This window comes from Chlamydomonas reinhardtii, chromosome 9 (genome assembly GCF_000002595.2).
Source record: "Chlamydomonas reinhardtii strain CC-503 cw92 mt+ chromosome 9, whole genome shotgun sequence".
Taxonomy (NCBI): Eukaryota; Viridiplantae; Chlorophyta; class Chlorophyceae; order Chlamydomonadales; family Chlamydomonadaceae; genus Chlamydomonas; species Chlamydomonas reinhardtii.
The window spans coordinates 7,317,511-7,342,531 of record NC_057012.1 but is presented as its reverse complement, the minus strand read 5'-3'; the positions used below and the strand labels follow the sequence as shown (position 1 = coordinate 7,342,531).

The window sequence follows — 25,021 nt, the reverse complement described above, 5'->3', positions numbered from 1 at the left end:
GCTGGCTCCCCCCTCCCTTTACTCCCTTGCCCCTCTCCTTTATTCCCTTGCCCTGCGCCTTGAGTCCCGTTGATTGCTTTTAGGCGATACACTGAAACACATGACAACACGGTCAATCCGAATTCCCACGTCTAATGCTGCTCAGCAATGCCTTTCATTCCAGCGCCGACCGCTTTCTAACGTGTAACTCAAGGCCTCACTCGAATGCCTTACTCGACAGAAGCAGCAGTGACATCCGCCTGTGTTGCAGACTTGCAGTCCCCCCCCCACACACACACCCTCCTCTCCTCCCTGGGTCGTTGTCCTGCTGCCCGCGCGACCCCACCACGAAAAGTGGCTGGCAGCTGCCGCCGGCGTAATCAAATGGATTGGTTGGTAGTCAACAAACCCTTGTCATAAAGCCGCCAACAGACTACCGGACTGAAAGCGCTAGCAGCAGGGCAGGCAGGCAGCCGCCGCCACCCGGCAGGCTGGCGGCCCGGCAATGCACCGGGGCCAGCTCGCCGAGCGGCCCGAATGCCATTTCACAGCAAATCACGAGACACAGAGAGCGTGAGTGGCTCACAGAGCCAGACAGATCCCAAAGCATACACGCACCGGCCTAGTTGTAGAAGCTTTGGCGCGCCACAGCACAGCACAGCATGTCGCGGCATTTCGGCAATAATCTGGACAGGGCATCCGGCCTCTGCTGTTTGCCGCTCCCTTAGTGCACGCATGCTCCCTCCTCGCGACGGCCCAATGCGTACACACACGCTATGCTCGTACATATCAGACCGCATTTATTCCTTTTGGTGACAGGAGCACGCAACTGCAGAGACGCACGCAGCACCACAGCTACTCCACGCCCTCTCGTGCTGCTCCTCGACAGCGGCAGCAGCATACAGCGGTGTGCTGCGGCGCGCTTTGCCCCAGCACCTGACCCGCCCTGGTCTGGTCTGTGCTGTCCGCCTCGCCCTCTGCTGTGCGCGGCCCTGCCTCTGTGGCGTGGACGTGGACGTGGACGCGGCGGCCCCTGGCGGTCCCAAGCCCCGGCGCGGCCCTCGTCATAGGAGCCCCTCACGAGGCCCCTCACGAGGCCGCTCACGGGGCCGCTCACGAGGCCGCTCACGGAGCCGCTCCCACCTCCCGCCTCCCACCGCACAGCCGCACAGCCGCCGCCCTCCCGCCGCCTACGTGCCGGCTGTGTCCTGGTCCATCATGCCGGACAGCCCCTGCTGCCCCTGCCCCTGCTGCCCCTGGTTCGGATGCCCCTGCTGCTGCTGCTGGTGCTGCTGCATGAGGCCGCTGCCGCCCATGGCCATCATACCAGACATCCCAATGCCCATACCAGACATGCCCATGCTACCAGACACGCCTGCTTGGCTGGTGAGCTGCTGCTGCTGGTGCTGCATACCGCCGTACATGCCTGCTGCCGCCCCCTGCAGCCCGCTTCCGCCCGCGGCGCCGCCGCTGCCCATGCCGCCGCCGCTGAGGCTGGTCTGCAGCGACTGCGCCGCCAGCTGCGCCGCCAGCGCCTGCTGCTGCTGCTGCTGGGGCGTGGTGGAGGGGGAGTGCGTGGAGCCGAGCAGTGGCGGCGACTGCATCACACCGGTGTTGACCTGGCTGCCGCCTGCCGTACTCGCCGCACCGCCCGCCGCAGTGCCTGCCGTACCGCCGCCCTGCTGGGCGTGCAGTACATTGGCCATGGCCAGGACGTCGGGGTAGTACGGATAGGAGTGTACGGCGGCCGTTGCCACCTGGGAAGGCGTGGGTGGGCACGCGCGGGAGGGGTGGAGGTGAAAGGTGAAAGGTGAGGCAAGGGTGAGCGGCATTCGTGACTTGGGCGGGTCGATGACACGTGCGACCAGCCAGGTGCGGTGCGGTGTATAGCTCCTTGACACGCGGCCACACAGCCGCAACCCACACATACACACACACCTGCAGCAGGTCCAGCACCCCCTTGAACACAAACACCACAAACTCCATGTTGATGTTGTGCTCGCGCTGTGGGCCGGGGGCAGGGGGCAGGGGGAGAGGAGAGCTGGTGAGGCGAGGAGGAGGAAGCGGTGGTGGGTGGAAGGTAGCCGTTCATGCAGAACGGAGTAAATCAAAGGGAGGGCAGGCAGAAATTTGGAGCTAGGTGGGTGTGCACACGCGGGGATACAAGCCATGCACACACGCTACATACGCATCAAAACACACACATACATGAACGTGTCCGGGTAAGCTCACCCATCCTCCCAAGCTCGCCCCCCCACTCTGTGGGCTTCACCTGGGATATGATATAAACAACCCCCCGCCCCCGGGCCCTTCGCGCTCTGCGCCCCTGGCCCCCCGCCCCCCGCCCACTGCCGCCCACCTGCAGGTTGGCCCTCAGGCGGTCCGCCGCCTCGTGTGCCGCCAGCGAGGAGGCGCAGATGTCCGCATACACCCTGTGGGGGCAGGCGGGTGGGGGCGGGCGGGTGTTGCAGAGCACAAGGAAGGATCCGAGCAGGGCTATGTCTGTGTGCGTGTATGCATTTGTGTGCGTGTGTGGGCGAGTTTGAGCACACATGGAGGTGTGCCACGGGCGCGCGCGGCGAGGCGTGATGTGGTTCGAAGGTATGCACGCGCACGTGTGACCACACACATGTCGTCTACCAAACCTGTACAAACAAACTCTCGCACTTGCAGACACAAGCAAAAAACAGCTACAAACACAAACACAATCTGACTTGCCCTCGCACCTGGAGCGCGGGATGGCTTGTTGCGACAGCCCATTCACCAGGCCCACGCGCTCCTGCACGTGCGGGGGGGGGGGGAGGGTTACATTTATGATTAACGAAGGCGGGGGGGGGGGGACGGCGTGGTGGGATCAGGTTGGGATTGGGCTTGCTCCTTCAAAGGCTGATTGCGGATGGAGTGCGGTTGCGGTCTAGCCAAGGTGCTGATTGCGATGTGGAGGTGGTGGTGGTGGTGGTGGTGCGATGTCGTAAAGGCGGCGGTCGTGGTCGTGACAGCGTTCGCTTTTACCCCAAACCGCGCAACCAAAACCGAAACATGTCAGTGACCCCCTCGGTCGTCCCTGGGCACCACGATCACACACGCTCGCCCGGCCCCCCCGCTCCAGCCCTCCTCCAGCATTCCCAAGCTTCGCTGCGCCATCCCATACCTACCCCACACCCACCTCCCCGCCACCCTCACCATTCCCCACCCCTCCCTCTCCGGCCCCACCACCCACCCCTCTCAGCCCCCGCCCAACCTACCACCCACCGCCTCCCTCCCTCTCAGCCCCCACCTGCACCCCCACCCTCCCCCTCAGCCCCCACCTGCACCACCGCCTCGAACTTTGTTAGGAAGCGCTCGCGGGCTCCCAGCAGGTCGCGCCGCTGCTGCTCGCCCAGCCCCAGCAGGTGCAGCACACGCGCCCAGTGGGGCTCAGGGACAGGCACCTGCGCGGCGGCAGCGGGGGGCGGGGGGGTTGCAAGGATGGGGGGGGCGGGCGTTGCAAGGATGTTTGAAGCGGTACAGGGGGCACTGAAGACTGCAGACGGGGGGGGGGTTGGGGAGGGGGGTACCAGGCGTATACGACTGCGGTAGTGCGGGGATGGCGTTGTTGATATGGCGCCGAGTGCGGGTGGCCTGTCCCTGATGGGTGATGGCTGGTGGCGGTACCAAGGTCCTAGGGCGCGCGTGTGTGTTGGTGGTATCTCGGTCCCGGCGAATGAGGCGAGGCACGTGCCGAACGCCCTCCCCCTTCCTCTGGGTTCGGCGATGATTCCTTGACTGTTGGGACCTATTCCGTTGGGGTCGGGCACATAACCCTCCTCCGTCCTCCCTCCTCCCTCCTCCCTCCTCGCACCTCCCTCCTCCCCTCCTCCCTCCTCCCCCCTATCTACCCACCATGGCGTGCAGCTCCATGTTGGTGGCCAGCAGGCGTTTGGCGGCCAGCGGCGAGATCATGGCCACCTGGGGTCGGGTCGGACAGGGGGGAGGAGGCGGGGAGGCGGGCAGGAGGGCAGGCGGGCAGGAGGGAGGTGGGTGCTAGTGGTACTACTGCCAATGACGGGGGGTGGGAAACGGGGTCAGGTACAGGACTGAGCGGGCGTCACGGAGCACCGGGGAGCGCCGCCAGGGACCAGGGAGACTAGGCAGTTCACTTCAACTCTAAGGGAGGGCGATGCGGTCCAGCCCCACCCTGTCATTCCCCCCCCCCCCCCACACACACACACACCTTGTGCACCAGCTCGCTCATGGCCGCTGTGAGCTGTGTGATGCGGCTCAGCACACCCGGGGGGAGCGCCTGGCCGGGCGGGTTGTTCTCCGCCAGGACCACGTAGCTGCGTGGGGGAGGGAGAGGAGAGGAGAGGAAGAGGGGTTACATTCATGATAAGTTAAGGGGGGGTTACATTCATTATTAGGAGGCGACCGGGGATCAGGTTGAGGTTCTAGGCCCCCGAGTCAAGAGGCGGGCGAGGCGGGGAAGCCGAGGAAACCCCCTCTCTCCCAGCCCACCCTTTCTCTCCCTCTCCCCCACCCCTCTATCTGGTTCCTTGTGGGGATTGGCTGCAACAACTCTCACACTTGCGATGCAACCAGTCCGTCTTGCATGGACGGCTACCCCTGCCCCCCTCCCCTCCCCCTCCCCCCCCCCAAAAACACACACACGCCACCTCACCGCGACAGCTCCTTCAGGTTCTCCTTCCACGCCTCGATCACGTCCTCGGCGCTCATGGCCCGGATGGCCTCCGCCGTGAAGCGCGTGCCCGGCCCCGCCGCCTCCATGCCCAGGCCCGGACCCGGCAGCGCGTGGCCGCCGCCAGCTGCATGGGGGGGAGGGAGAGGGAGAGGAGGGAGGGAGAGGGAGGGAGGAGGAGGGAGGAGGGAGGGAGAGGGAGGAGGGAGAGGGAGGAGGGAGGGAGGTCATCAGCGCATGGACGCATGGAGGAGGAGCAAGAGAGTGGCCCCTTAGCACAACACGTGCCGTAAGCCAGCACACCCAAACCAACCAGCACACGCACACAGCACGCAAGCACGCAGCACTCACGCAGCATCATGCCGCCGCTGCTCCCGCCGCCGCCGCCGCCGCCTGCACCGCTCGCGTCCATCATCGCCCCCACGCCGCCGCCGCCGCCGCCGCCGCCGCCGCCGCCGCCCGACCCCTCCTCCGATTTGAGCGACAGCAGGCCGCCGCCGGCGCTGAACGAATTGACGCCGCCCACGCCGCCGCCGGCCGGGCTGGCGGCTGTGGCGTGCGCCGCCGCCGTCACCGCGTCCTGCACCGCCTGTGCGTCACACCACACCACACCACACCATGGATGTTGTGTGCTAAAGAGCACAAGGAAAACATGGAGCGTGTGTGTGTATGTGTGTGCGCGCGTGTGTGTGTTTGTGTCGGGGGGGTGGGTGGGTTCCAGGCATGTGTGGTGAGGGGGCGGGGTTCGGGCATGACGCAGCGTTGCATCGAGGGGGTGCGGTGTGGCGTGGTATCAGTGGAGTCGGTGGGCTGTGGACTGTGTGCTATGGGGCTGGGGGGGGGGGGGGCTGCTGGCGCTGCCGGCCAGTGACGGGCGGGTGGCGGCGAGCCCCAGGGCGCGTGGGGGGCACACACACACACAGGCCGCGCCCCCTTCCCCACTGGGCATGGCGGCGATGCACCTCCCTCCCTCCCTTCCTCCCTCCTTCTCCTTTGAGCTCTCTTCAACAACCCTCACTTCCCTCCCTCCCGCAACCAGACCTCATGTAAGAGCCCCCACCCCCAACCCCCCGCCCACCCCGCGCACATACGAGCACACGCACACGCACATGCACACGCACATGCGCAGTTGCAGGCAGCCGCCCACACGGCCGTGCTTGTCGTCTCTTTTAGACACATGCCCACGTCCATTCACGCGCCCACACGCCCACACGCACCTTGTATGCTGGGTCTGAGGGGTCGGGGGCACCGCCGCCGCCGCCGCCGCCGCCCTCGCCACTGCCCAGGTTCAGGCCGCTGAACACCTTGGCAGCCTCCTGCGGGGCGGGGCGGGAGAAGGGGGGGAAGGGAGAACGGGGGGTGCAAGGGTGTGGCGTGGTGTGGTCTGGTGTGGTGTGGGTGCGGCCGCGCCCTACCCCCATCCAGCACCGCCCCTAACCCATCTTCCCCAACCCCCCAAACCTAATCGTTGGGCGTGGTCATAAAGACTAACCCGCACCCCACCCGCCTCCCCCACCCGCCTCTCCCACCCGCCTCCCCCACCCGCCTCCCCCCCCTCCCAACCCCAACTCCCCGCCCCTCCTCCGCGCACCTGCAGGTTGCTGATGTGCTCCTCCCTCAGGTTGAGCACCTTCTCCAACATGCCGTTCATGGAGCGCAGCGACTCGTTCTCGCCCGCCAGCTTCTCAACCTGCGGGCGGTGAGGGGAGGAGAGGAGAGGAGAGGGGGCGGAGAGTGGGAGGCAACAGGGCGGTAGGGGCAGGGAGGGGCTCCGCGCACACTAGGTCAGACAAAGGCGAGGGGTAGGGAGGGGAGGTCGATACCAGCCCATACTACACCGAACTCAAGGGGAGGTAGAGGTGGTTTTCGCCATCCCCAATGCACGAGGACGCATCACACAGGGGTTACATTCATGGATTATTTAAGAAGCGAAGGCGGAGCCAGGAGGAGGGGGCAGGGGGACGCGAAGTTTTGGGCGTGGCGAAAACCGTTACAGTCCCCGACACCGACCCCAGCTCCAGCCCCACACTCTAGCCCCCCTCCCAATCCCACCAGCTCCCCATCTCGCCCTCGCCCCCCGCGCCCTTGCTTAATCACCTCCTACTCCTCCCTCCAGCCCCCTCCAGCCCCCTCCAAGCCCCCACCACCGTCACCCCACCTCACCTGCACCGCCAGCGCCTCGGTGCGGGTCTCCAGGTACGCCATCTTCTCCTTCTGCCGCTGCCGGAAACGCCGCTGCGCGCTGCGGTTCTTCTCCTGCTGCAGCGAGGGCGCGGCGGCCGAGCGCCCCTTGACGCGCCGCCGCTGAGTCGAGTCCTCGCCGGCTGCAAGCCAGTAGGAGAATGGTTGTGACGGCAGCTTTCAGAGGAACAGGGGAGCGTCAAGAACACAGGGACGTTGCGCACGGACATAACACGAAGTCACAAACAAATATGTATCTTTTTTTGATGCGATCGCTACCCATGAACTCTCGGCGCTGCCCTGCCATGCAGACCTACAGACCCACACGGCCACGCGGCCAGACGCACCGCTGCTGTCGTCGCTGCCCTCCGCCACCGCCGCCGCGTCCCACGTGGTCTTCTTGGACCCGTGCCCCCCGCCGCCAGGGCCCGCCGCAGTGCCGGTCATTGCGGAGGCGTTGCCGCCACTGCCCGCCGTGCCGCCGCCGCCGCCGCCGCCTCCCCCCGCGCCGGTCTGCGCTGACAGCGAGTTGGGGCGGATGGTGACGGACGGGCCGCTCGCCTGCGGCTGCGGCTGCTGCTGGTGGCTGCCCGAGATTGCCTGCTGCTGCTGTTGCTGCTGCTGCTGGTGGTGGTGGTGATGGCTTGCGAGCTGCGCACGAAGGAATAGGTCAGGGTGTGTGAGGGGGCAAGGGGCGGTCAGTTCCGACTCCGACAGGTGCGGTCGAGGGCAGGGCCAGTGCGGCCAGCCAGCCAGTGAGCCGCGAGCAGAGGCCAGGCACACGCAGGCCAGACACCGGGCCAACACGCGCACGCATACACATACACACACACACACACACACACACACACACACACACACACACACACACACACACACACACACACACACACACACATACACACACACACACACACCGCACACACTAACGCAGACGATCGCGCGCGCGTGTGCGCTTGCATTGCCAAGGCAGGCACGAGCACAAGCACACACGCACATGCACGCACACGCACATGCGCACACACGCACACATGCACAGACACACGCTCCCTGCTTGCTGCATTTTGCGCGTACAGTGTCGACCCTGTCCCTTTGTGCTGTTCCTAGCCCACATGCGCACGCCGCTCGCGCACGCGCACTCACGTTCTGCCCCAGGCCGCTCAGCCCCAGGCCCATGTGGCCCATGGAGGCGCGCTGGTTGACCAGCAGCGAGTCGCTGGCCGGCCGCATGATGCCGCCCACGGGTATGGGCACGTGCTGGGCATGCGCCTGGATCTGCACCTGCTGCTGCTGTTGCTGCTGCTGTTGCTGGGCGACCGCCTGCGCCTGCGCCTGAGCTTGCGCCTGCGCCTGCGCCTGAGCTTGCGCCTGAGCTTGCGCCTGCGCTTGTGCCTGCGCCTGTGCCTGGGCTTGCAGCGCCGCCGCGTGTTGCTGCTGTTGTTGTTGCAGCTGCTGCTGTTGTTGTTGCTGTTGCTGCTGCTGCTGTGCGGCTGCTGCCTGTTGTTGCGCCTGCAAGAGGTCAGGGACGGGGGCCCAAGGCAATGGAATGGTACTTGCGGTCTGATTATGGGAGCGAGCGAACAGCGAAGATGGCAGAGGCCTCGCGCTGCCACCGTGCCGTATGGGGGCGGCAGGGCACGAGGAAGGTGAGAACCTGCCAGTACCATGCATGTGCATGCCAACTGGGCACTGGTTATCGGGCTGAGCTCCCGGAGCGCAGCGACTCGGGGGGGAGGGGGGGGGGGGGGGCGCCGCGCCCAATGAACATGTCCAATCTGAAGCCCCCCAGGAACACCCCGGTGCGTGCGTCCGTGCGTGCTTGCGTATTCGTATTTGATGAGGCCTATAGATCGCAAGTGACAGGCGGCAGGCCCAATTCAGCTGCAGCGAGAAGCGACCTCGCGCGTCCATGAACATCTGAGTTTCGCGAGGTCGCGGGGAAAGCCTTTGAAGCCCACTGTTATGGGATCTATGAAGCAAACTATGTCGAAGGCAAGCAATGCGAGGACCTAAAGCGGTACTTTTCTGCGACTTGCTATGCCACGCCAGTTGCCGTGCCTGATCGCCGAGGAGCCCCAAAGTCGCCCGTGGAATTTATGGAGTCGAGGATAGCTAGTTAAGGCTTTCGCAGTATGGCGTAAAGGGAGGGCCTGCGTGGGGCTTCCCACACGTGTGACGGCGTGTCGTAAGCCCGGAGCCCGTGCCCAGCAGCCGAATGGATGCAGATATGGGGCCATCAACCACTCATTAGCTTGCTAATCATCAACCATCCCACGGTTCGCCGGGGGCTCATTCGATTTCCCAGTTGCACCAAGCTGAACCCCCTTTTCCACCATCGCCGCCCTACAGGTCTAACGACCTGTCGCTAGACGCCTACGTCTATATAATTAAGAAATCATGATGCTGGCACAATGACGCTGGGGTAATCGAGAGAGAGAGATCGCCGGGCGCACGTGCGGCACACGGGAGCCCGACTGGTTGACGCAACTTCTCGGCGGAGGAAAGCGTAACCAGGCGGACTTCCTGCTGCGCCAGCGCACTGAACATAAGTTTGTCAGCAGCTTGCCACGCGTATTGAAATGCTGCTTTATCATCGATCAAGCGCAGCCTGCTTCAAGCGCGTCGAACTGCCCTCGCTCGCTCGCGAAGATGTGTACCTGAACAGCGGTACCCCCTCCCCCCGCCCGACGCTAGGAATGCCCGGCCCCTACCATCAAAACTCACCGCGAGGCCCGTGTTGAACATGCTCTGAGCTCCGCTGTCACCATAGCAGCCCATGCCCTCTCCAAATTGGCCAGACCCTGCGAAATGCATGGAAACGGAAACGTAAGATGTATGAGCATTGCGCGGGCGGGGCTAACCGCCGTGCCATAGCGCCCTCCCCGCAAAGCAGCCGTGCAAACTCCCGCAAGCTCCGGTCACCCGCCTAACAGCGCCGTCTCACCTGGCGTGGCAAAGCCCTGCATGCCGGTCGCGGAGGGCACCACGCCCAGGGCAGGGCGCCACTGCGAGGGGTCAGGTGCCATGCCGCCTGCCCCGAGCCCGCCCGTGAGGTGGTCTTGCAGGCTGGTGGGACGCAGCACGCCCCCCACCCCGCCCATGCCGCCGTAACCCCCCATGGCCCCCGCCCCGAAGCCCATTTGCTGTTGTTGCTGCTGCTGTTGCGCCTGGCGCTGCCGCAGAAGCTGCTGGAGCTGCGGCAGCGTCATATTGCTCGTGTCCACGTCGCCGCCGGCGGACATCCCAAAACCACCCATGGCGCCCTGACCGGACACTTGCCCCATCATCACGCCGGTCGAGGCTGGCCGGCCGAGCATGCCGGGCTGCATGACTGGTTGCATGCCCGGTCCTGACGCCGCGCCCATCATCTGCCCAGCAAGCTGTGGCTGCTGCTGCTGCTGATGCTGATGCTGCATCATGCCGAAGCCTCCATTCGGCGCTGCGACAGACTGCTGCCCAAACGACGACGAGGTCAACACCGGTCCTCCTCCGCCAAAGCCAGAGCCTCCCATGAAAGCGTCCAAGTAGCTCTCAAGGGCAGCGTCATCGTCTCCTGGCTGCATTTTTGTCGACCAAGCGACGAGGTCGCCGCGGCGACAAGCCCCAGACTTGACCTTTCCGTGCGATTCAAGCTCTAATTAGCGACCAGTTAGGAAGTATAGTTAGGTGTATTGAGCGCAACTCTTCGCGAAAGCACTGGGCGAGAGAGAGGTCCGAGCAAGTGTCCCCACCCTCTCTCCATGTCAACAGCGAATAATGCTAATGACGCAAGCAATGTATACATAGTAAGCACGCGAAGGGTTCGCGGCCGCACGTGAGATGAGAGTCATGAGACGAAACCCCATCATGAAGAACCCCGAACGGCCTTGCACAGCCGGATTCGAAATACGTGCAAGGTCAATTACCACTGGACAAGCGACCAAAGTCGTAGGCGTCGCCTGTTGGCAAGGTCTCTCTGGCGCAGCACGTCGACACGCCACCGACTCCTCACTTCTGCACCCTCCCGGCGCCCATTGGCGGTGGCATAACCTGGCTGCACCACGTGCCAAACGCTTTATGATAAGAAGGGCGGACGGGTGCGCGGCCAGCGCACAGTTCACTGCGGCGGCACCCCGTCACGACTAGCCTCGTCACGTCTCGACGCTGCACCGTTCGGTCCCAGCCCTGCCTAGGCAGAGCTCTGGTGCCCGCTGCCGCGGCTGGCGGCGGCAACCTGTGTCGACACCTGTGAGATCTGTGAGGGACACAGAGAGAGGAGCGCCTGGGCGCCTTTGATTTGACCACTTGCCGGCAGCCTTCAAGCGCTGTGGCACTAGAATGCGTGTGACCCAGCATCCGTACTTGCGTACATGACCGTTGCACCGCCGACGCGGGGCCCGGTGACAGCCTAAGCCAGGTGGAATCTGCTGGGCTCGCTCGGCACGCTGTGCCCGCTCCCCTTAGCCCAGGGAGGCGGAAGAGCCGGAGCCGGATTTGGCGAGGCGGCCGCCGATTAGCAGTCAGTGCGGCGATGGAGCCAGGCGGGGCTCGGGATGGGAGGGGGCTGGAAGCGACAGGCAAAACATCACCAGCACCAGCACTAGCAGCAGCACTAGCACTAGCAGCAGCACCAGCAGAAGCAGTCGCAGCAGCGCCCGAGGCCGCCGCCACGGCGCCGGGGCCGGGCGGCACACGGCTCACGGACCTGCCCTCGGAGCTGCTGGCCCTCATCCTGGCGGCGGCGGCGGTGAGGGTGAAGGCGGAGGTGGAAGTGGAGGTGGAGGCAGAGGCGGCAGCAGTGCCGCCAAGCCGCCGGGCCAGCCGCGCGTGTGTGCCCAAGAATAACCACACCGACACCCGCGACCGCACGCACACAGCCCTTACTGCAGCTCAGGACCGGCCTGAGACCGGCGCATCGGACCCGGTTCCGGAGCGGGGCGGCCCCACCGGCCCCACCGGCCCCACCGGCGGCGCTCAGGGCGGCGGCGCCTCGCCCGCCACAGCCGGCCGCGACACCACTGGAGCCGCGGGCAGAGCCACGAGCCCTGTCGCCGCAGCCGCACGTGATGCGGCCGTGAAGAGCGCGGGTGCGGGTGAGGGTGAGGGTGCGGGTGCGGGGCCGAAACCGCCAGAACTGGCGCCGGCGCGACGTGCGGGAGGAGGGAAAGGGGCCGGCGTGGCCAGGGCTGCGGGCGGAGGGCGGTCTTCCTCTGGTACTCCCCCTGCGCCTGCTCAGCCTCCGGCGGCGGCGGTGCCGGTGCCGGTGCTGGATGCGCGGGATGCGGCGTACGCGGCCCGCTGTTGCCGGCAGCTGCGGGCGGCGGTGTGCGGCTGTGAGGAGCTGTGGCGCCGGCTGTACTTGGCCAGCGGCCTCGGCGGGGGCGGCGGCGGCAGTGGCGGTGGTGGGGGTGACGGCGGCGCTGGCGGCGCGGTGGCGGCGGCGCGGGGCGCCTCAGCAGCAGGGGCGCCCCAACAGCGCGCGCCGCCGCGCCCTCCGCCGCCGCCGCCGCTAGCGACGTCAGTCGGCCTGGAGCGGCAGGCGAGCATGGCGGCGGGTGCGGGTGCGGGTGCGGGGGCGGGGGCGGGGGCGGGTGGTGCGGCCGGCAGTGGCGCGCCGCGGCGGGTGGGGGCGGCGGCTCTGGCGGAGGCAGGGCGCCGGGCGGCGGCGGCGGCGGCAGTGGGTGCAGAGACACCTGCCGCAGGGCCCGCCAAGCCACGACCGGCAGCAGGTGGCGGCGGCTGCGGGGCGGTAGGTGCGGGTGGGGGTGCGGGTGCGGCAGCAGGAGCGGCGCCCCACGCACACGGCTCGGAGACAGAAGCACGGGGTGGCGGTGGCGGCGGTGGCGCCGGTAGGAGCGGCACGGCTGGCGGCACCGCGGGCGCGGCCGGAAGCACTGTCGCCGGCGGCGGCACCGGTACAGGCCTCGGTGGCGGCAGCGGCGAGGGCACCTGGCGGGAGCGGTTCCGAGTCATGTGAGGCCGCATGACACGGGGAGCTTTGTGCGCGTGTGTGCATGCCGTACACGCGTGTGTGTGTGTTTGTGCGCGTGTGCATGTCGTACATGTGTTTGGGGGGGCATATGTACACACACCTAGCAGCACACAGCCCGGGCGGCGCAACAGGCACCTCCATGCGCCCGACTTGTGCTGGTCGCCTGTGCGTGTGATGGTCGCCTGTACGTGCGGACCCGCCTCCACCCCCAACCCCTAGCCCGCACTTGCTGCTGATCCCTGTATGTGCCTGGCCCGCACACACAAACGCACACATTCACACACTGTCTTTGCGCTTTGTTTTCCTTGTGCTCTTTGACACGTACGCAGGTACGTGCGCGCGGCGGCGCAGCGGCGGCACGAGCGGCGTGTGGCGATGTACCGACTGCAGGCGGAGGCGCAGGTGTGTGTGGGGGTGGCGGGGTTGGGGGGGGGGGGTGGCGGGGTGTTGGGGTGGTGAGTTGGGGGCAGTCAGGTGGGGCGCAGGCGAGGTGGGGTGGGGTTTGGGAGTAGCGGCAGTAACCCTGTAACTCTTGTTGATATGATGGTTACCGCGCCCTTGCTGCGTTGCCGTCCCCGCCTGCTGATCGCGCACGTGCTCCCCACGCTCGGCTGCCGCCTGCCGCCGTGCCTGTGTGCAGGAGGCTCGGACCGCGCTGGCGGCGGCGCAGGCCCAGGCGCGGGAGGAGGCGGCGCGGCTGGGCCGCCTGAGGGAGCAGGTGTGTGCAGGTGTGCAGGTGTGTGTGTAAGTGTGTGTGTGTGTGTGTGTGTGTGTGTGTGTGCAGGTGTGCGTGCATGCTTGTAAACGTATGTGCCTGAGTGTGTTCTCCCCACACACACACACATACACACACACACACACACACACACACACACACACACACACACACACACACACACACACACACACACACACACACACACACACACCGCCTGCTGCAGGCTGCGCAGGTGGAGCGGGCCCGGGCCGCGGGCGCCGCGGGTCGCTACTGGGTGCCGGCGGCGGTGCAGAGCCATTTCACCACAGTGCTGGCGCAGGGGGCGCCGCGGGACGTGAGTACGGGCTGGTGTGTGGATGTGTGGACGTATGGGTGGCTGGGTAGCGGGGTGTATGTGTGTATGTGTATGCGTGTGTGCAGACACCCGCACGCCCCACACGCCTGAGGTCACACCATCACACGCCGCCACGCCGCCGCCACGCCGCCGCCGCGCCGCCTGCCACCCCTGCCGGAAGGCCTGGCCCTCTCCTCCCCCCATCATCGCCTTCGTCTTATCCAGTGTGCACTGGCCTCCCGTGCCCCGTGGTTCCCTGCCACACCCTCTCGCCCCTGGCTCGGCCCCGCCTCCTACCTGTCCCCCTCACCCCCGGCAGGCGGAGTCGCATGCGGCAGCGCTGCGGCAGGAGGTGCAGGTGGCTCAGGCGGTGAGGCAGTGAGGCGGTAGGGGTGGGGGGAAGCAGTCCGGCAGCGGCACTTGTGGCTGTGTGTGCCCGTGTGGGTGCGGGCGTGTGGGTGCTGTGCTGCGTGGGCCTGTGCGTGTGGACTCAGTGTGAACGGATGCAAAGGAGAAGACAGGAACCGGAACACGGGGATACAAAGACAGGGACAACACAGACGGCACAGAGACGCAGAGGGAGGGAGGTTTTGTCGGTCAGCTCGACTGCGTACAGCCGTGTCCTGATCATTATGAGAACACCGCATCCGTGTGACGCCTTGCGCCCCCCCCCCCGGGTGGGCTTTCCGATGATGATGGGACTTTTTCGTTGGGCCCGGGCACATAAACCCCCGCCCCTGCCCGCCGCCCTGCCCGCCGCAGGCCCTCAACACTCTGCGCCGCTCCCTCGCAGCCAGGTATGAGGCCACACGCGCACACGTGCATACACACACGCACATCCTCGCCCTTTGTGCCAACCTGATCCACCCACCCACACCCACGCATGCGTACTGTCGTGCGTGTTTTCTCCAATCCCTCCCTTGTGCTCTCCAACACATGTGCACACACGCACGGTCGACCACGTGTATTGCAGTTTCACAAACACGATGCATGCGCATTAACCGTCTTGGTCAGGGCAGGGCTGAACCCATGTGTGCACCTGTGTACGGTGTGCACACGCTGCCTCCACACGTGCACCTGCAGGTCTCGGCGGCTGGAGGAGGCGGAACGCAAGCTGCGCACTGCGCAGGGGGACGCGGTGTGAGGTGATGGCACTGCGGCACTGTCCTGACGTAAGCTAACGCGAGTGGTGTGGGGGCGTGAGTGGGGCCGGAGCTCGGAGTCTGGGGCCCGAAGGGCGGACTGGCCGGGCGGGGGCAGCCGGGGAAGGAACGATGGGGCGGCTTGGGGAGGGTCAAAAGTCAACTAGTGCCGGCGCAACCCGTGGCGTGTCAGCCGGGCGACATCAAAACACCAGGGGTGCAAAACACCAATATGCTGGGCCTATCCTAGGGAGGGAGGGAGGTCGCCATATTGGCATATTGCCGGTTCAAGTGCCCCCGCATACTGAGTTGGCCGACTTGGCGATCTAGTTGGCCGTTCGAAGGGGCACCCCGGCCGGGGCCTCCGGTTTCCAGGCAGGAAGGCGGGCAAAGATCGCGCGCACCACCCTGTAACCCATACACTATTGGCCGTCCCGCCTCCCCCGCCGCTTCGGCAATCCTGAATGCCGAAAGAGGGGCTTCGTCCGCCTAGCTTGCCGAAGACCCCCCCCTTACTGCAGCCCCATAGCGAGAGGGGGGGCTTGAGCCCTCAAATGACCAGAAATGTAACCCGGAAGAATTCCCACCCTCCTCCTAGGAGCACGACACCAACCACCCAGGAGAAGTGTGCTCAGCCCCACAGGCGACATCTCGTCCTGCGAAGAGGCTATAATATGAAGCGCGCAATCGTATGCTTTCGTTATTCAGGCTTCAGTCGGGTTGCTTCGGCACCACGGTTTCCCGCGCGCGGCTTCAGAGTTGAGTTGTCCTGAAAGGCTGCACGTGGCATTGCATTAACGAAGCATTTCTCCTGTTGATTGGTGATTGCGATATGAAAAGGCGGGTGCAAAAGAGTGAATCATTCCCACTCGCCACATCCTGAAATCGCCAAGCCTATTTAGCGCAGCCGACACAAGCTTAATGATATATGTGCGCTATACCTGTATCATCGGATTGATGCATCTCAGCGCACAGGTTTAGCCATCTAGAGTGACACCGCACTAGGACCCGTGCGCGTGCGCTGAAGCACTGCATACGTAGATAAAACGTCCTGCATGTCAACTTGGCGATTTCAGGCAGCCGCGATGAACGGCTAGGGAGAGCGCCTCACCTCGCTCCCTACCTCCGAGGCATCCGTTTCGCGCTTACTTCCCATTTTTCTTGATTGGCCTCGCGATCGCGCTGGGAACTGTTATTGTCCAATCTCAGAATGGATAAGGAAGCACAAGGTTACGAGCCCGGCGACCGTGTCGACGACGGCGCGCCCGCGGCGGCTGCTGCTGCTGGTGCGGCCACCCACACACGCGGCGGCTGGCCCAGCTCGGTGGCATTGGCGGCAGCCCCCCATGCTGCTGGCCCGATGGCAGGAGGGCCCCCCGCCGGCACCGCCGCTGCTTTCCACCAGCAGGCGAACCCATGGCTTGGGGGCGCAGCGACAGCCGGCGGGGCACCAATCCAGCAACAGCAGGCGGCCCTCAACGAGCAGCGCCGGCGTGAAATGCAGCCACAGCGGCCGCAGCAGCCTCTACCTCAGCCGGAGCCAGCGTTCGGACAGCACCAACAGACTCCCAGCATCAGCAGTGATGAAGTGCGCCTGGCGCATGCCCAAAGCCAACACCAACAACAACAGCTGCAGTTGCAGTTGCAAAGCAATGAAATGCAGCAGCGCCTGTCCGCTGTGGCCGCAGCAGTGCGGCAGCGGCCTCAGCAACCCCTGTCATTCCACCAGCCACAACAACACCAACAAGACCAGTACGAGCTTGAATTACAGCACCAGCATGAATTACAGCACCAGCAGCACCAACAGCAAAACTACCCCCACCAGCAGCACCACCACCATCAGCAATGGCACCAGCATCAACAGCAGCACCACCACCACCCACACTGGCACCAAAGCCAACACTTCTACCCGCAGCAGCAGCAGCAGCAGCAGCAGCAGCAGCAGCAGCAGCAGCAGCAGCAGCAGCAGCCGCTACAGCCGGTGGCCGAGGCGGAGGACCCACAGGTGGACGCAAACCCCTGCGCCCCCACCCGCATGAGCTCCAGTGGAAGCGGCAGTGGCGGCTCTGGCGGCGAGGACGCGGCGGCGGGCGGTCGTCGCGGCGGAGACCGCAGTGGCGGCGGGGGGCCTGGCGGACAGCACAGAGCCGCGGCGGGCGCCGTGGGCGGCGGCGGCGGCGGGCCGCTACAACCCCAGCAGCAGCAGCCTCTGCTGCAGCCTCGGCAGTCGCAGGCTCAGCCCCAGTCACAGCAGCCGTCACAGCAGCCGTCACAGCAGCCGATACGGCCGCACCCGTTTGGGGATGTGGCAGCGGCGGCACGCCACCACGCTGCCACCGCAGCCGCACTGGCGGCGGCGGCCGCGGCGGCCCGTGGCACCCCGGCAGCACTGAGCGTGGCAGCATCACCCGCAGCACCGGGCGCCGCACTTGCTACTGCCGCTCATGCTCCTGCAGCTGCTACTGCCCCTGCTGTGGAGGTGGTGTGGAATGCGCCTTCATCTTCGGCGGCGGTCACTGCTGCGGCGCTGATCCGCCTAGCCGCCGCCGCCGCCGCGACGCCGCCCCCGGCAGCGGGCACGCCTCTGCCTCCGCCATCCTGGCCTCCCATCACCGCCGCCGCCGCCGCCACGGCACCCAACCTGTACGGCGGCTACATCCATGCCAGCAGCAGCGGTACGGCGCCAGCAGGCGCTGCTGGGATGGCGGCGGGTGGCGGCAGCAGTAGTGGCGGCGGCGGTATGCTGCTGCCGGGAAGCCGCCTGGGGGCGGGCTTCGGCATCAACCCTGGCGTCGGCGGAGGCGGCGCCGGCGCCGGCGCCGGCGGCGGCGGTGCCGGCGGTGAGGGTGCTGGCAGCAGCATCAGCATCAGCCTGGCAGGTGGCACCAGCAGCAGCAGCGGGCGGCTGGGCGGCGGTGGTGGCGGTGGTGGTGGTGGTGGTGAGCGGGCAGCGGGACTACTGGCGCCTGGCGCCCTGCTGGCCGCAGCAGCTGCAGGTGGCAAGGCCGCGGGCGGGGCCGCACCGCACATGGCCGCACATGGGCAGTTGTTTGCACCGCTGCCGCACACGGCGGCGGCAGCAGATAGCGCTGGCGCTGGCGCTGCTGGGGGCGGCCCTGGCCCCGGCGCTGGTGTGGGCGGGTCGGGAGATGCGGCTGCTGCTGCGACCTACGCCGCTGCAGCAGCACCAGCGGCCGCTTGGTTCGCGGCACGCTCCAATGCGCTCGCAGCTGTTGTCGCGAAGCCGCCGCCGCCGCCATCACATCCACCCTCAGCCTTCGCCGCGTCGCCGCCGCCGCCGGCCGCGCATCCGCCGAGCCAGCAGCCCCCGCCTCAGCATTCATCTCCGCAGCAGCCGCCAGTGCACTCCGCCGCGCCGCCGCTGCCATCGTCGCTGCCTGCTGTAGCAACCGCCGGGTCCACCAAGCGGCGCACCGCGCCCGCAGACGACCCCACCACCGCAGCAGCCGGCGGCTACTGGGCAACACCCACACGCGTGGCCGCTCCTCGGCTTGGCCTGGTGGGAGAGGGCGCGTCGCCAAGTGCCGTGGCGGCGGCGGCGGCGTCTGCCTCTGCACCGTTCAGCCCGTTCGCCGTCGCCGCTGCCACCGGCGTTCTGCCGGCAGGCCCCAGCAGCCTGTTGGGCCGCCCCGCCGCCGCCGGCTTTGCCGCCGCCATGCATGCGGCCACGGGGCCGTCGTCTGCGGCTGCGCCTGAGGCCGGGGCGGTGCAGCAGCGGGTGCGGCCTGGTGCCGCGGCAGCGGAGAGTGGCAGCGGAAGCGGAAGCGCGAGCGGAAGCGCAGCAGCAGCGCCGCCGCCGCCGCCGCAGCAGCCCCGGCAGCAACAGCAACAGCAGTTTTGGGCGCCCCCGCCGCCACCGCCGCCGCCGCAGCTGCGGTCACCGCCACCACAGCCGCCACCTCCGCCGCAACGACTGCAGTCCCAGGTGGGGGCGGCGGCTACTGCGGCTGCGGGCGCGGGTGCTCCTCGGCTGAACCCCTTTGGTGAGATGGCGGCGGCTGCGGCGGCGCTGTCGCCCTGGCCGGCGGCGCCACTGCTGCTGCGCTCTGCGCGCTCCGAGGCGGCGACTCACGATGGCCGCTTCCAGACTGACATGGATGCACTCATCGCACAGCAGCAGCACCTGCAGCAACAGCAGCAGCAGCAGCAGCAGCAGCAGCAGCAGCAGCAGCAGCAGCAGCAGGAGCGGCAGCAGCAACACCACCAGTCGCACAGCCAGCCGCTGCCATCATTGGCCATCGCGGGTGCCGCTGCGTCGCCGCGCTCCGCAGGTGGCGGCGGCGGTGGCGGCGGCGGTGGCGGCGGCGATGGCAGTAGCAACAACAGCAACAGCCGGGGCACAGGCGGCGGCGGTGCATTGCTGTGGGAACCCAACGCCACCGGCGGCGCGCCCGGGGAAGCATTGGGCGCAGTGGCCGCAATGCATGCGCACTGGAGCGCTGATGCCCTGGTGGCCGCCGGGGGTGGGGACGGGGGTGGGGACGGGGGCGGCACCGGCACCGGCACCATCAGCAATAATGCAGCGGGTATTGTGGTGACGGACGCAATCCATGGGCTCCAACAACAGCAGCAGCAGCGCCAGCAGCAGCAGCGCCAACAGCCCCTGCAGTATCAAGTCCCTGGTGGCGGGGGTGGCAGCGGCGGCTGGGGCTGGCTCCCCCCTCCGAGTCCCACTCCTGTCCCTGCGACAGCTGCTGGGCCGCAAACAGCGCCGCCGCCACTTGCGGCCCAGCCGCCGCCACCGCCGCCTCAGCAGCAGCAGCAGCAGCAGCAGCAGCAGCAGCAGCAGCAGCCGCAGGTGTGGCAGGCGTGGCAATTGCAGCAGCAACCGATGCAGATGCAGGTGCAGCAGCCACCTCAGCCGCAGCAGCAGCAACTGCCTCACTCGGCTGCTGCTGCCGCCACCGCTCACGGCGCTCATGCCACCGCCGCCACCGCCGCGGCTGGGGGCTGGAGCACGTCACCTTCCCCGCCCACCTCGGCCTCACAGCTGCAGTTGCAGCAGCTGCAACATCTGCAACAGCTGCTGTCGGCACAGCCGCCGCCGCCGGCCCTGCCGCCGCTGGCCCCGCCGCCGCCGGCCCTGCCGCCGCCGCAGCCACAAGCTCCGCCTCCATTGCACGTGCAACCGGCATCCAGCCACCCCCCGCCATACCCCCTGCTGCACCAATACCGCATGCCGCCGCCGCCCCCGCCGCCGCGCACGTCACCGTTCCCCCTGGACGGCTCGTCCTCCTCCGCCAACGCCGCCACCTCCTCCTCGGCTGGCACCACAAGTGGGAGTGCCGTGGGGTCGACCACCGCGGCGACGGCGGCCCTGTCTCTGGCGCCCGCCGCCGCCACCCCTGCTGGCGCCGCCACCCCAGCCACCGCCGCCACCCCGGCCGCCGCCACCAACCCGGCCTCTGCCTCCCTTGCAGCTGCCTTCCAGGCGCCACCTTTCCAGCAGCAGCAGCAGCAGCTACAAGTTGCAGCGCTGCCGGCGGCAGTAGCAGCGGCTGGGTGCGTCAACCTGATGGCAGTAGCAGCAGGAGCTGGTGCCGGCGCTGCTACTGCCACTGCTACTGCCACCGCTGTTGCTACGGCGGCCCGCGCTGTGGCTGTGACCCTGTCAGTGCCTCCTCCGGGTCCGCTGCAGCTGCTCCCGCTCAACCCCTTTGCCGCGGTCGCAGCCGCGGCCTCCGAGCTCGCCGCAACATCCACCACAGCTACAGCCACCATGGGCGCTGCAGGCGCGGGGCCTGACACAACAGCTTCTGCTACCGCTGCTACGTCCGCTGCTGCCACTGCTGCTGCCATAGCTACTACCGCTGCGCCACTGCCGGTACCGATGGTGGCGGAGGCGCTGCAGCGGCTGCAGCAGGCCCTGGCGGCGGCAGCTACTGGCGGCGGCGGCGGCGGTGGCGGCGGCGGTGGCGGCGGCGGCGGCGGCGGCGGTGGCGGCGGCGGTGGCGGCGGCGGTGGCAACAGCGCAGGAGCAGGCGGCAGTGGCGGGCGTGAGGTCGTGGCTTGGCTACAGGTAGCGCTGGCGTGATGTACGGAGGAGGTGCGGCGGCGGCGGCGGCGGCGGCGGCTGGCACGGAGGCGGCACCTGTGTCGTCTGCAGCTGTGGCGGCACCCATGGCAGGCGCGGTGACGGAGGGCTCGCAGCAGTGGCGCGCCGCGCTGCTGCTGAGTAGTGGCGAACGCCCCGCTGCCGGAGAGGAGCCGCAGCAGCAGCAACAACAACGGCGCTAGACCGCATTGCGGGCGTTTTAAATTGCCTAGGACGCTTGGTTGCACTGGCAAGGAAACAAGGGGGGAGACAGGTTCGACATTGTGTGTGCAGAGTATTGTAGCAAGCAGGTTGGCACGACGGGTGTTCGTGTGTTTACTGAGGAGGGGTGTGCGTGCGTGCAATGCCGTGCCACTCCTGAAGAGATCCGTGGGGGTTGCAGCCTTGCAGGTGTGTGTGTATGTGTACGTGTGTGTGTGTGTGTGTATATGTGGCAGGTGACGCACACGTCCCTGCCTGACGCTATTAGGAACTATGAATGGTATCTAGTGAACTGCGAACTAGAGACTTCACGAATGCACGATGGGCTAACAACCTTTCGCGTTATCAGGGATGGAGAGATTCCAAGAGGGGGCGGCAATCAGGAGCGACCGAGCATGTGGTGGGCTTGCGTGGAATGTGGGGGCGGGAGTACTGGGTGGGGTCAACCCGGCATCACAACGTGCCAGTCTCAGTGCACCAGCGCGCGTTGGTGTGTACCATTGGGGACTGGTATGGTTTGTGTGTTGACGCGAGCGATGTGTGTGTGTGTGTGTGAATGTGTGTGTGTGTGAATGTGTGTGTGTGTGTGTGAATGTGTGTGTGTGTGTGTGTACTCGTCTTTGTGTGCTGCGCATGCAAGCCAAATTCTACTTGAGCTGCGGTTGTTTTACAGATGTCTACTTTACTTGCTCCAAGTCACAGAGGCAAGCACATGGCTTACGTACTCGTTTGTGATTTACTTCACTGGGACGTCAAGTCGAGGGAACGGATGACATGCTTGTTTGGGCCTATCTAATGGAGGGAGGGTCGTGGGGCGGGATGAGGTGCAAGGCCGAAGGACAACGTGTGTGTTTTGAGTTCCGCATTGCTTTCAGTCAATATGGTGGTACGGCGATTGAGGGGTAGCTATCGTGGGTAGCTATAATATGGGCTGTCTTGATGCCATGCGTATATCTAACTATGAAGGGGTACTAAGAGATTGCCGTGGTTGACAGTCGCTCAGACTTGTTACTTGTTAGCATTTTGAGTCAGGAAGGGTTCTGGGCCTCTTGGGAACTCGCATTTTGACTTCGCGGGGTTGAACTGTTGAAGAGATCGGGCCGGGTGGGGCGGTGAGGCAAGGCCCACGGCGGCGGCGGCGTAGTGCGTGTGGTGCGGGGCTCTCGGGCTGGAGGCCTGCCGGACTCAAAACACGCGTGTGCGCGTAAATCTATACTTGTGTGTGCCGAAGTCTAGAGGGAGCACACGGGATGGCCTACGTAGGGCGTATGTGAGCATGTGCGTGTGCGTGTGCGTGTGCGTGTGCGTGTGCGTGTGCGTCGTGTGCGTGTGCGTGTGCGTGTGCATGTGCGCTGTGCGTGTGCGTGTGCGTGTGCATGTGCGCTGTGCGTGTGCGGGCAGGCGAGAGGTGGCACCCCCCGACCACCTGAAATGCATGCGCCTGTTTGTTTGGGGTTGGGACGCATGCGGACAGACATAGGCACGCCGCCGCGCCGATCGGCGAGCCAGCAACCTGGGCACCTATCGCTCCGTCTAGCCTTTCCAACAAGGGCTGCCCGGTGCCTTCCTGTGTCCCGGCGGGGGCCCAGCACGTTGCCTCTGCAGACTGCAGCGAGCCACTGCTGCGCCATTAACTGTGTCACTGTGATCGCTGTTGCGGTTTATGGCTGTCGTGATAGCTATGGTTGGTTTGCGCTGTTGTATGGCCCGTGTGCTAGCATATGGCTCGCTGCTGTCGTGCTGCGTCTGGCCCGTGTGTTTGCAACATGATACGGTACTGTGTGCGCGAATGCTTCCTACTGCCACGCCTCACCGGTCAAGTCAGGGGGCCGGGTGGAGGCCAATGCCACGTGCAGTGGTCTGTTATCGAGATCCTTTTAAGACTCACAATGCGATGGCCTACCTGCCTGGTCACACACTGACCTACTTGCGGCGCAGTGGCCGCAGCAGCACCGCCTGTACGATAACAGCCGGAGCAGCCGGAGAGGTCGAGCTGTATAATCAATGTCAGGCAAGGCTATCCATCAACACCCAGACGGCATACATTCAGACATCCATACGGCACACGAAGCTACGACAGCACAGCAGGTGGGGGGGGGGGGCTCCGCCCCACCCACGCACACTGTTCATGCAGTCCGACGCCCCAGCCTCTTGCACGCATTTGATCGCCCAGTCGGGTTCCTACAGCACCACCTACAACCACGGCACCGCCAAAGGCATGGCGCTAGCGCTTCACGTATGCAGACGTTGCCGGTGGCCACAGCAGGCCAAGTCGCACCGGCCTTGACCCGCCAACCTCCCCGCCCGCCACACACATCCTCTCGTCTTGCACGCACAATACATCGCTCTTGCGCGTTACAAAACACACACACACACACTGTTGCGGGTTCTGATGGGTCTTGGTTTCTCCAGGATTGAATAAACTACATCCGCCACAAAACGCAACACAACACACACACACACACACACACACACACACACACACACACACACACACACACACACACACACACACACACACACACACACACACACACACACACCGCTAGGCCAACCACGTCAAGGTGCAGGCGCTGTCACGGCGATGTGGAATCACGGCTCCCACACCAGTGGCGGCCCCGCCTCGTCATCGCTACTGCCGCTGCCGCTGCCGCTGCCGGCGCCGTCGGTATCCGGGCTGGCGCGGGGTGGTGTCCGGCGGGGCGGCAGCACGGCGGCCTTGATGGCTCGGCCCGATGACGACCTGCGCTGCCGCGGCGGCGGCTTGGGTGCTGGCGGCTGTTGTGGCGCTGATGGCTGTGGCGGCTGTTGCGGCTGGGGTGTCTGTTGTTGCGGCTGCTCCGGGGCAGCCACTTGGAAGCCCGAGGCCCTGTGTGGTTGTGGTGGTGGCGGTGGTGGTGGTTGTGGTGGTGGTGGTGGTGGTGGTGGTGGTGGTGGTGGTGGTGGTGGTGGTGGTGGTGGTGGTGATGGTGGTGGTGGTGGTGGTGGTGGTGGTGGTGGTGGTGGTGGTGGTGGCTGGTGGTGGTGGTGGTGATGGTGGTGGTGGTGTTGGTGATGGTTGTGGTGGTGGTGGTTGTGGTGGTGGTGGTGGTGGTGGTGGTGGTGGTGGTGGTTGTGGTTGTGGTGGTGGTGTTGGTGGTGGTGGTTGTGGTTGTGGTGGTGGTGGTGGTGGTGGTTGTGGTGGTGGTGGTGGTGGTGGTGGTGGTTGTGGTGGTTGTGGTGGTTGTGGTGGTTGTGGTGGTTGTGGTGGTTGTGGTTGTGGTGGTTGTGGTGGTGGTTGTGGTGGTGGTGGTGGTGGTGGTTGTGGTTGTGGTGGTTGTGGTGGTTGTGGTGGTTGTGGTGGTTGTGGTGGTTGTGGTTGTGGTGGTTGTGGTGGTTGTGGTGGTGGTGGTGGTGGTGGTGGTGGTGGTGGTGGTGGTGGTGGTGGTGGTGGTGGTGGTGGTGGTGGTGGTGGTGGTTGTGGTGGTGGTGGTGGTGGTGGTGGTGGTTGTGGTTGTGGTTGTGGTGGTTGTGGTGGTGGTTGTGGTTGTGGTGGTTGTGGTTGTGGTTGTGGTTGTGGTGGTGGTGGTTGTGGTTGTGGTGGTGGTGGTGGTGGTGGTGTTGGTGGTGGTGGTGTTGGTGGTGGTGGTGGTGGTGGTGGTGGTTGTTCATGGTGGTTGTGGTGGTTGTGGTGGTTGTGGTTGTGGTGGTGGTTGTGGTTGTGGTTGTGGTTGTGGTGGTGGTGGTGGTGGTTGTGGTTGTGGT

The 25,021-nt window shown here is 66.1% G+C and overlaps 4 protein-coding genes across 5 annotated transcripts in view; 3 read left to right on the top strand and 1 right to left on the bottom strand.

The window, feature by feature from the left end:
• Nucleotides 1–10: 10 nt before the first annotated feature.
• On the bottom strand, nt 11–10,592 carry CHLRE_09g413050v5 (uncharacterized protein). The gene is made up of 16 exons (XM_043066314.1): nt 9,780–10,592; nt 9,560–9,636; nt 7,979–8,344; nt 7,183–7,486; nt 6,818–6,978; nt 6,246–6,344; nt 5,872–5,970; nt 5,006–5,243; nt 4,637–4,781; nt 4,193–4,298; nt 3,862–3,927; nt 3,288–3,410; nt 2,706–2,758; nt 2,339–2,411; nt 1,918–1,983; nt 11–1,736 (listed from the first exon to the last, which is right to left on the bottom strand). The coding sequence occupies exons 1-16, from the start codon at nt 10,396–10,398 to the stop codon at nt 1,170–1,172; spliced, it is 3,162 nt and encodes a 1,053-aa protein (XP_042921610.1). The 5' UTR covers nt 10,399–10,592; the 3' UTR covers nt 11–1,169.
• Nucleotides 10,593–10,692: 100 nt separating this feature from the next.
• CHLRE_09g413000v5 (uncharacterized protein) lies at nt 10,693–15,426 on the top strand. The gene is made up of 7 exons (XM_043066313.1): nt 10,693–12,787; nt 13,136–13,208; nt 13,447–13,524; nt 13,748–13,858; nt 14,178–14,228; nt 14,621–14,655; nt 14,942–15,426. The coding sequence occupies exons 1-7, from the start codon at nt 11,346–11,348 to the stop codon at nt 15,000–15,002; spliced, it is 1,851 nt and encodes a 616-aa protein (XP_042921609.1). The 5' UTR covers nt 10,693–11,345; the 3' UTR covers nt 15,003–15,426.
• A 276-nt stretch (nt 15,427–15,702) lies between these two features.
• CHLRE_09g412940v5 (uncharacterized protein) lies at nt 15,703–23,708 on the top strand. Its single transcript, XM_043066312.1, has 4 exons — nt 15,703–17,321; nt 17,457–19,643; nt 19,713–21,017; nt 21,128–23,708. The coding sequence occupies exons 1-4, from the start codon at nt 16,211–16,213 to the stop codon at nt 21,256–21,258; spliced, it is 4,734 nt and encodes a 1,577-aa protein (XP_042921608.1). The 5' UTR covers nt 15,703–16,210; the 3' UTR covers nt 21,259–23,708.
• The window catches only part of CHLRE_09g412910v5 (uncharacterized protein), a 2,646-nt gene continuing 787 nt past the window's right edge, over nt 23,163–25,021 (top strand). The window contains exons 1-2 of one of the 2 annotated variants that reach the window (XM_043066311.1): nt 23,163–23,365; nt 24,127–24,916. The gene's annotated coding sequence lies outside the window, so the exon portion shown is untranslated. Of the gene's footprint in view, nt 23,366–23,832; nt 23,842–24,126; nt 24,917–25,021 lie in introns of those variants that run through there. The other variant, XM_043066310.1, reaches the window with a different exon arrangement.

What these genes read in the sequence shown, in the direction of transcription:
- CHLRE_09g412940v5 (XM_043066312.1), top strand. Translation starts at nt 16,211, where the DNA reads ATGGATAAGGAAGCACAAGGTTACGAGCCCGGCGACCGTGTCGACGAC. An exon ending in CCTGCAGTATCAAGTCCCTG is followed by an intron (nt 19,644 to 19,712) that starts GTGGCGGGGGTG and finishes TCCCTGCGACAG; the next exon opens with CTGCTGGGCCGCAAACAGCG. An exon ending in AGCAGGCGGCAGTGGCGGGC is followed by an intron (nt 21,018 to 21,127) that starts GTGAGGTCGTGG and finishes TGTCGTCTGCAG; the next exon opens with CTGTGGCGGCACCCATGGCA.
- CHLRE_09g413000v5 (XM_043066313.1), top strand. Translation starts at nt 11,346, where the DNA reads ATGGAGCCAGGCGGGGCTCGGGATGGGAGGGGGCTGGAAGCGACAGGC. An exon ending in GACTGCAGGCGGAGGCGCAG is followed by an intron (nt 13,209 to 13,446) that starts GTGTGTGTGGGG and finishes GCCTGTGTGCAG; the next exon opens with GAGGCTCGGACCGCGCTGGC. An exon ending in CGCCGCTCCCTCGCAGCCAG is followed by an intron (nt 14,656 to 14,941) that starts GTATGAGGCCAC and finishes GTGCACCTGCAG; the next exon opens with GTCTCGGCGGCTGGAGGAGG.
- CHLRE_09g413050v5 (XM_043066314.1), bottom strand. Translation starts at nt 10,398, where the DNA reads ATGCAGCCAGGAGACGATGACGCTGCCCTTGAGAGCTACTTGGACGCT. An exon ending in TGAGCGGCCTGGGGCAGAAC is followed by an intron (nt 7,487 to 7,978) that starts GTGAGTGCGCGT and finishes CTTCGTGCGCAG; the next exon opens with CTCGCAAGCCATCACCACCA. An exon ending in CCTCAGACCCAGCATACAAG is followed by an intron (nt 5,244 to 5,871) that starts GTGCGTGTGGGC and finishes TGTGACGCACAG; the next exon opens with GCGGTGCAGGACGCGGTGAC.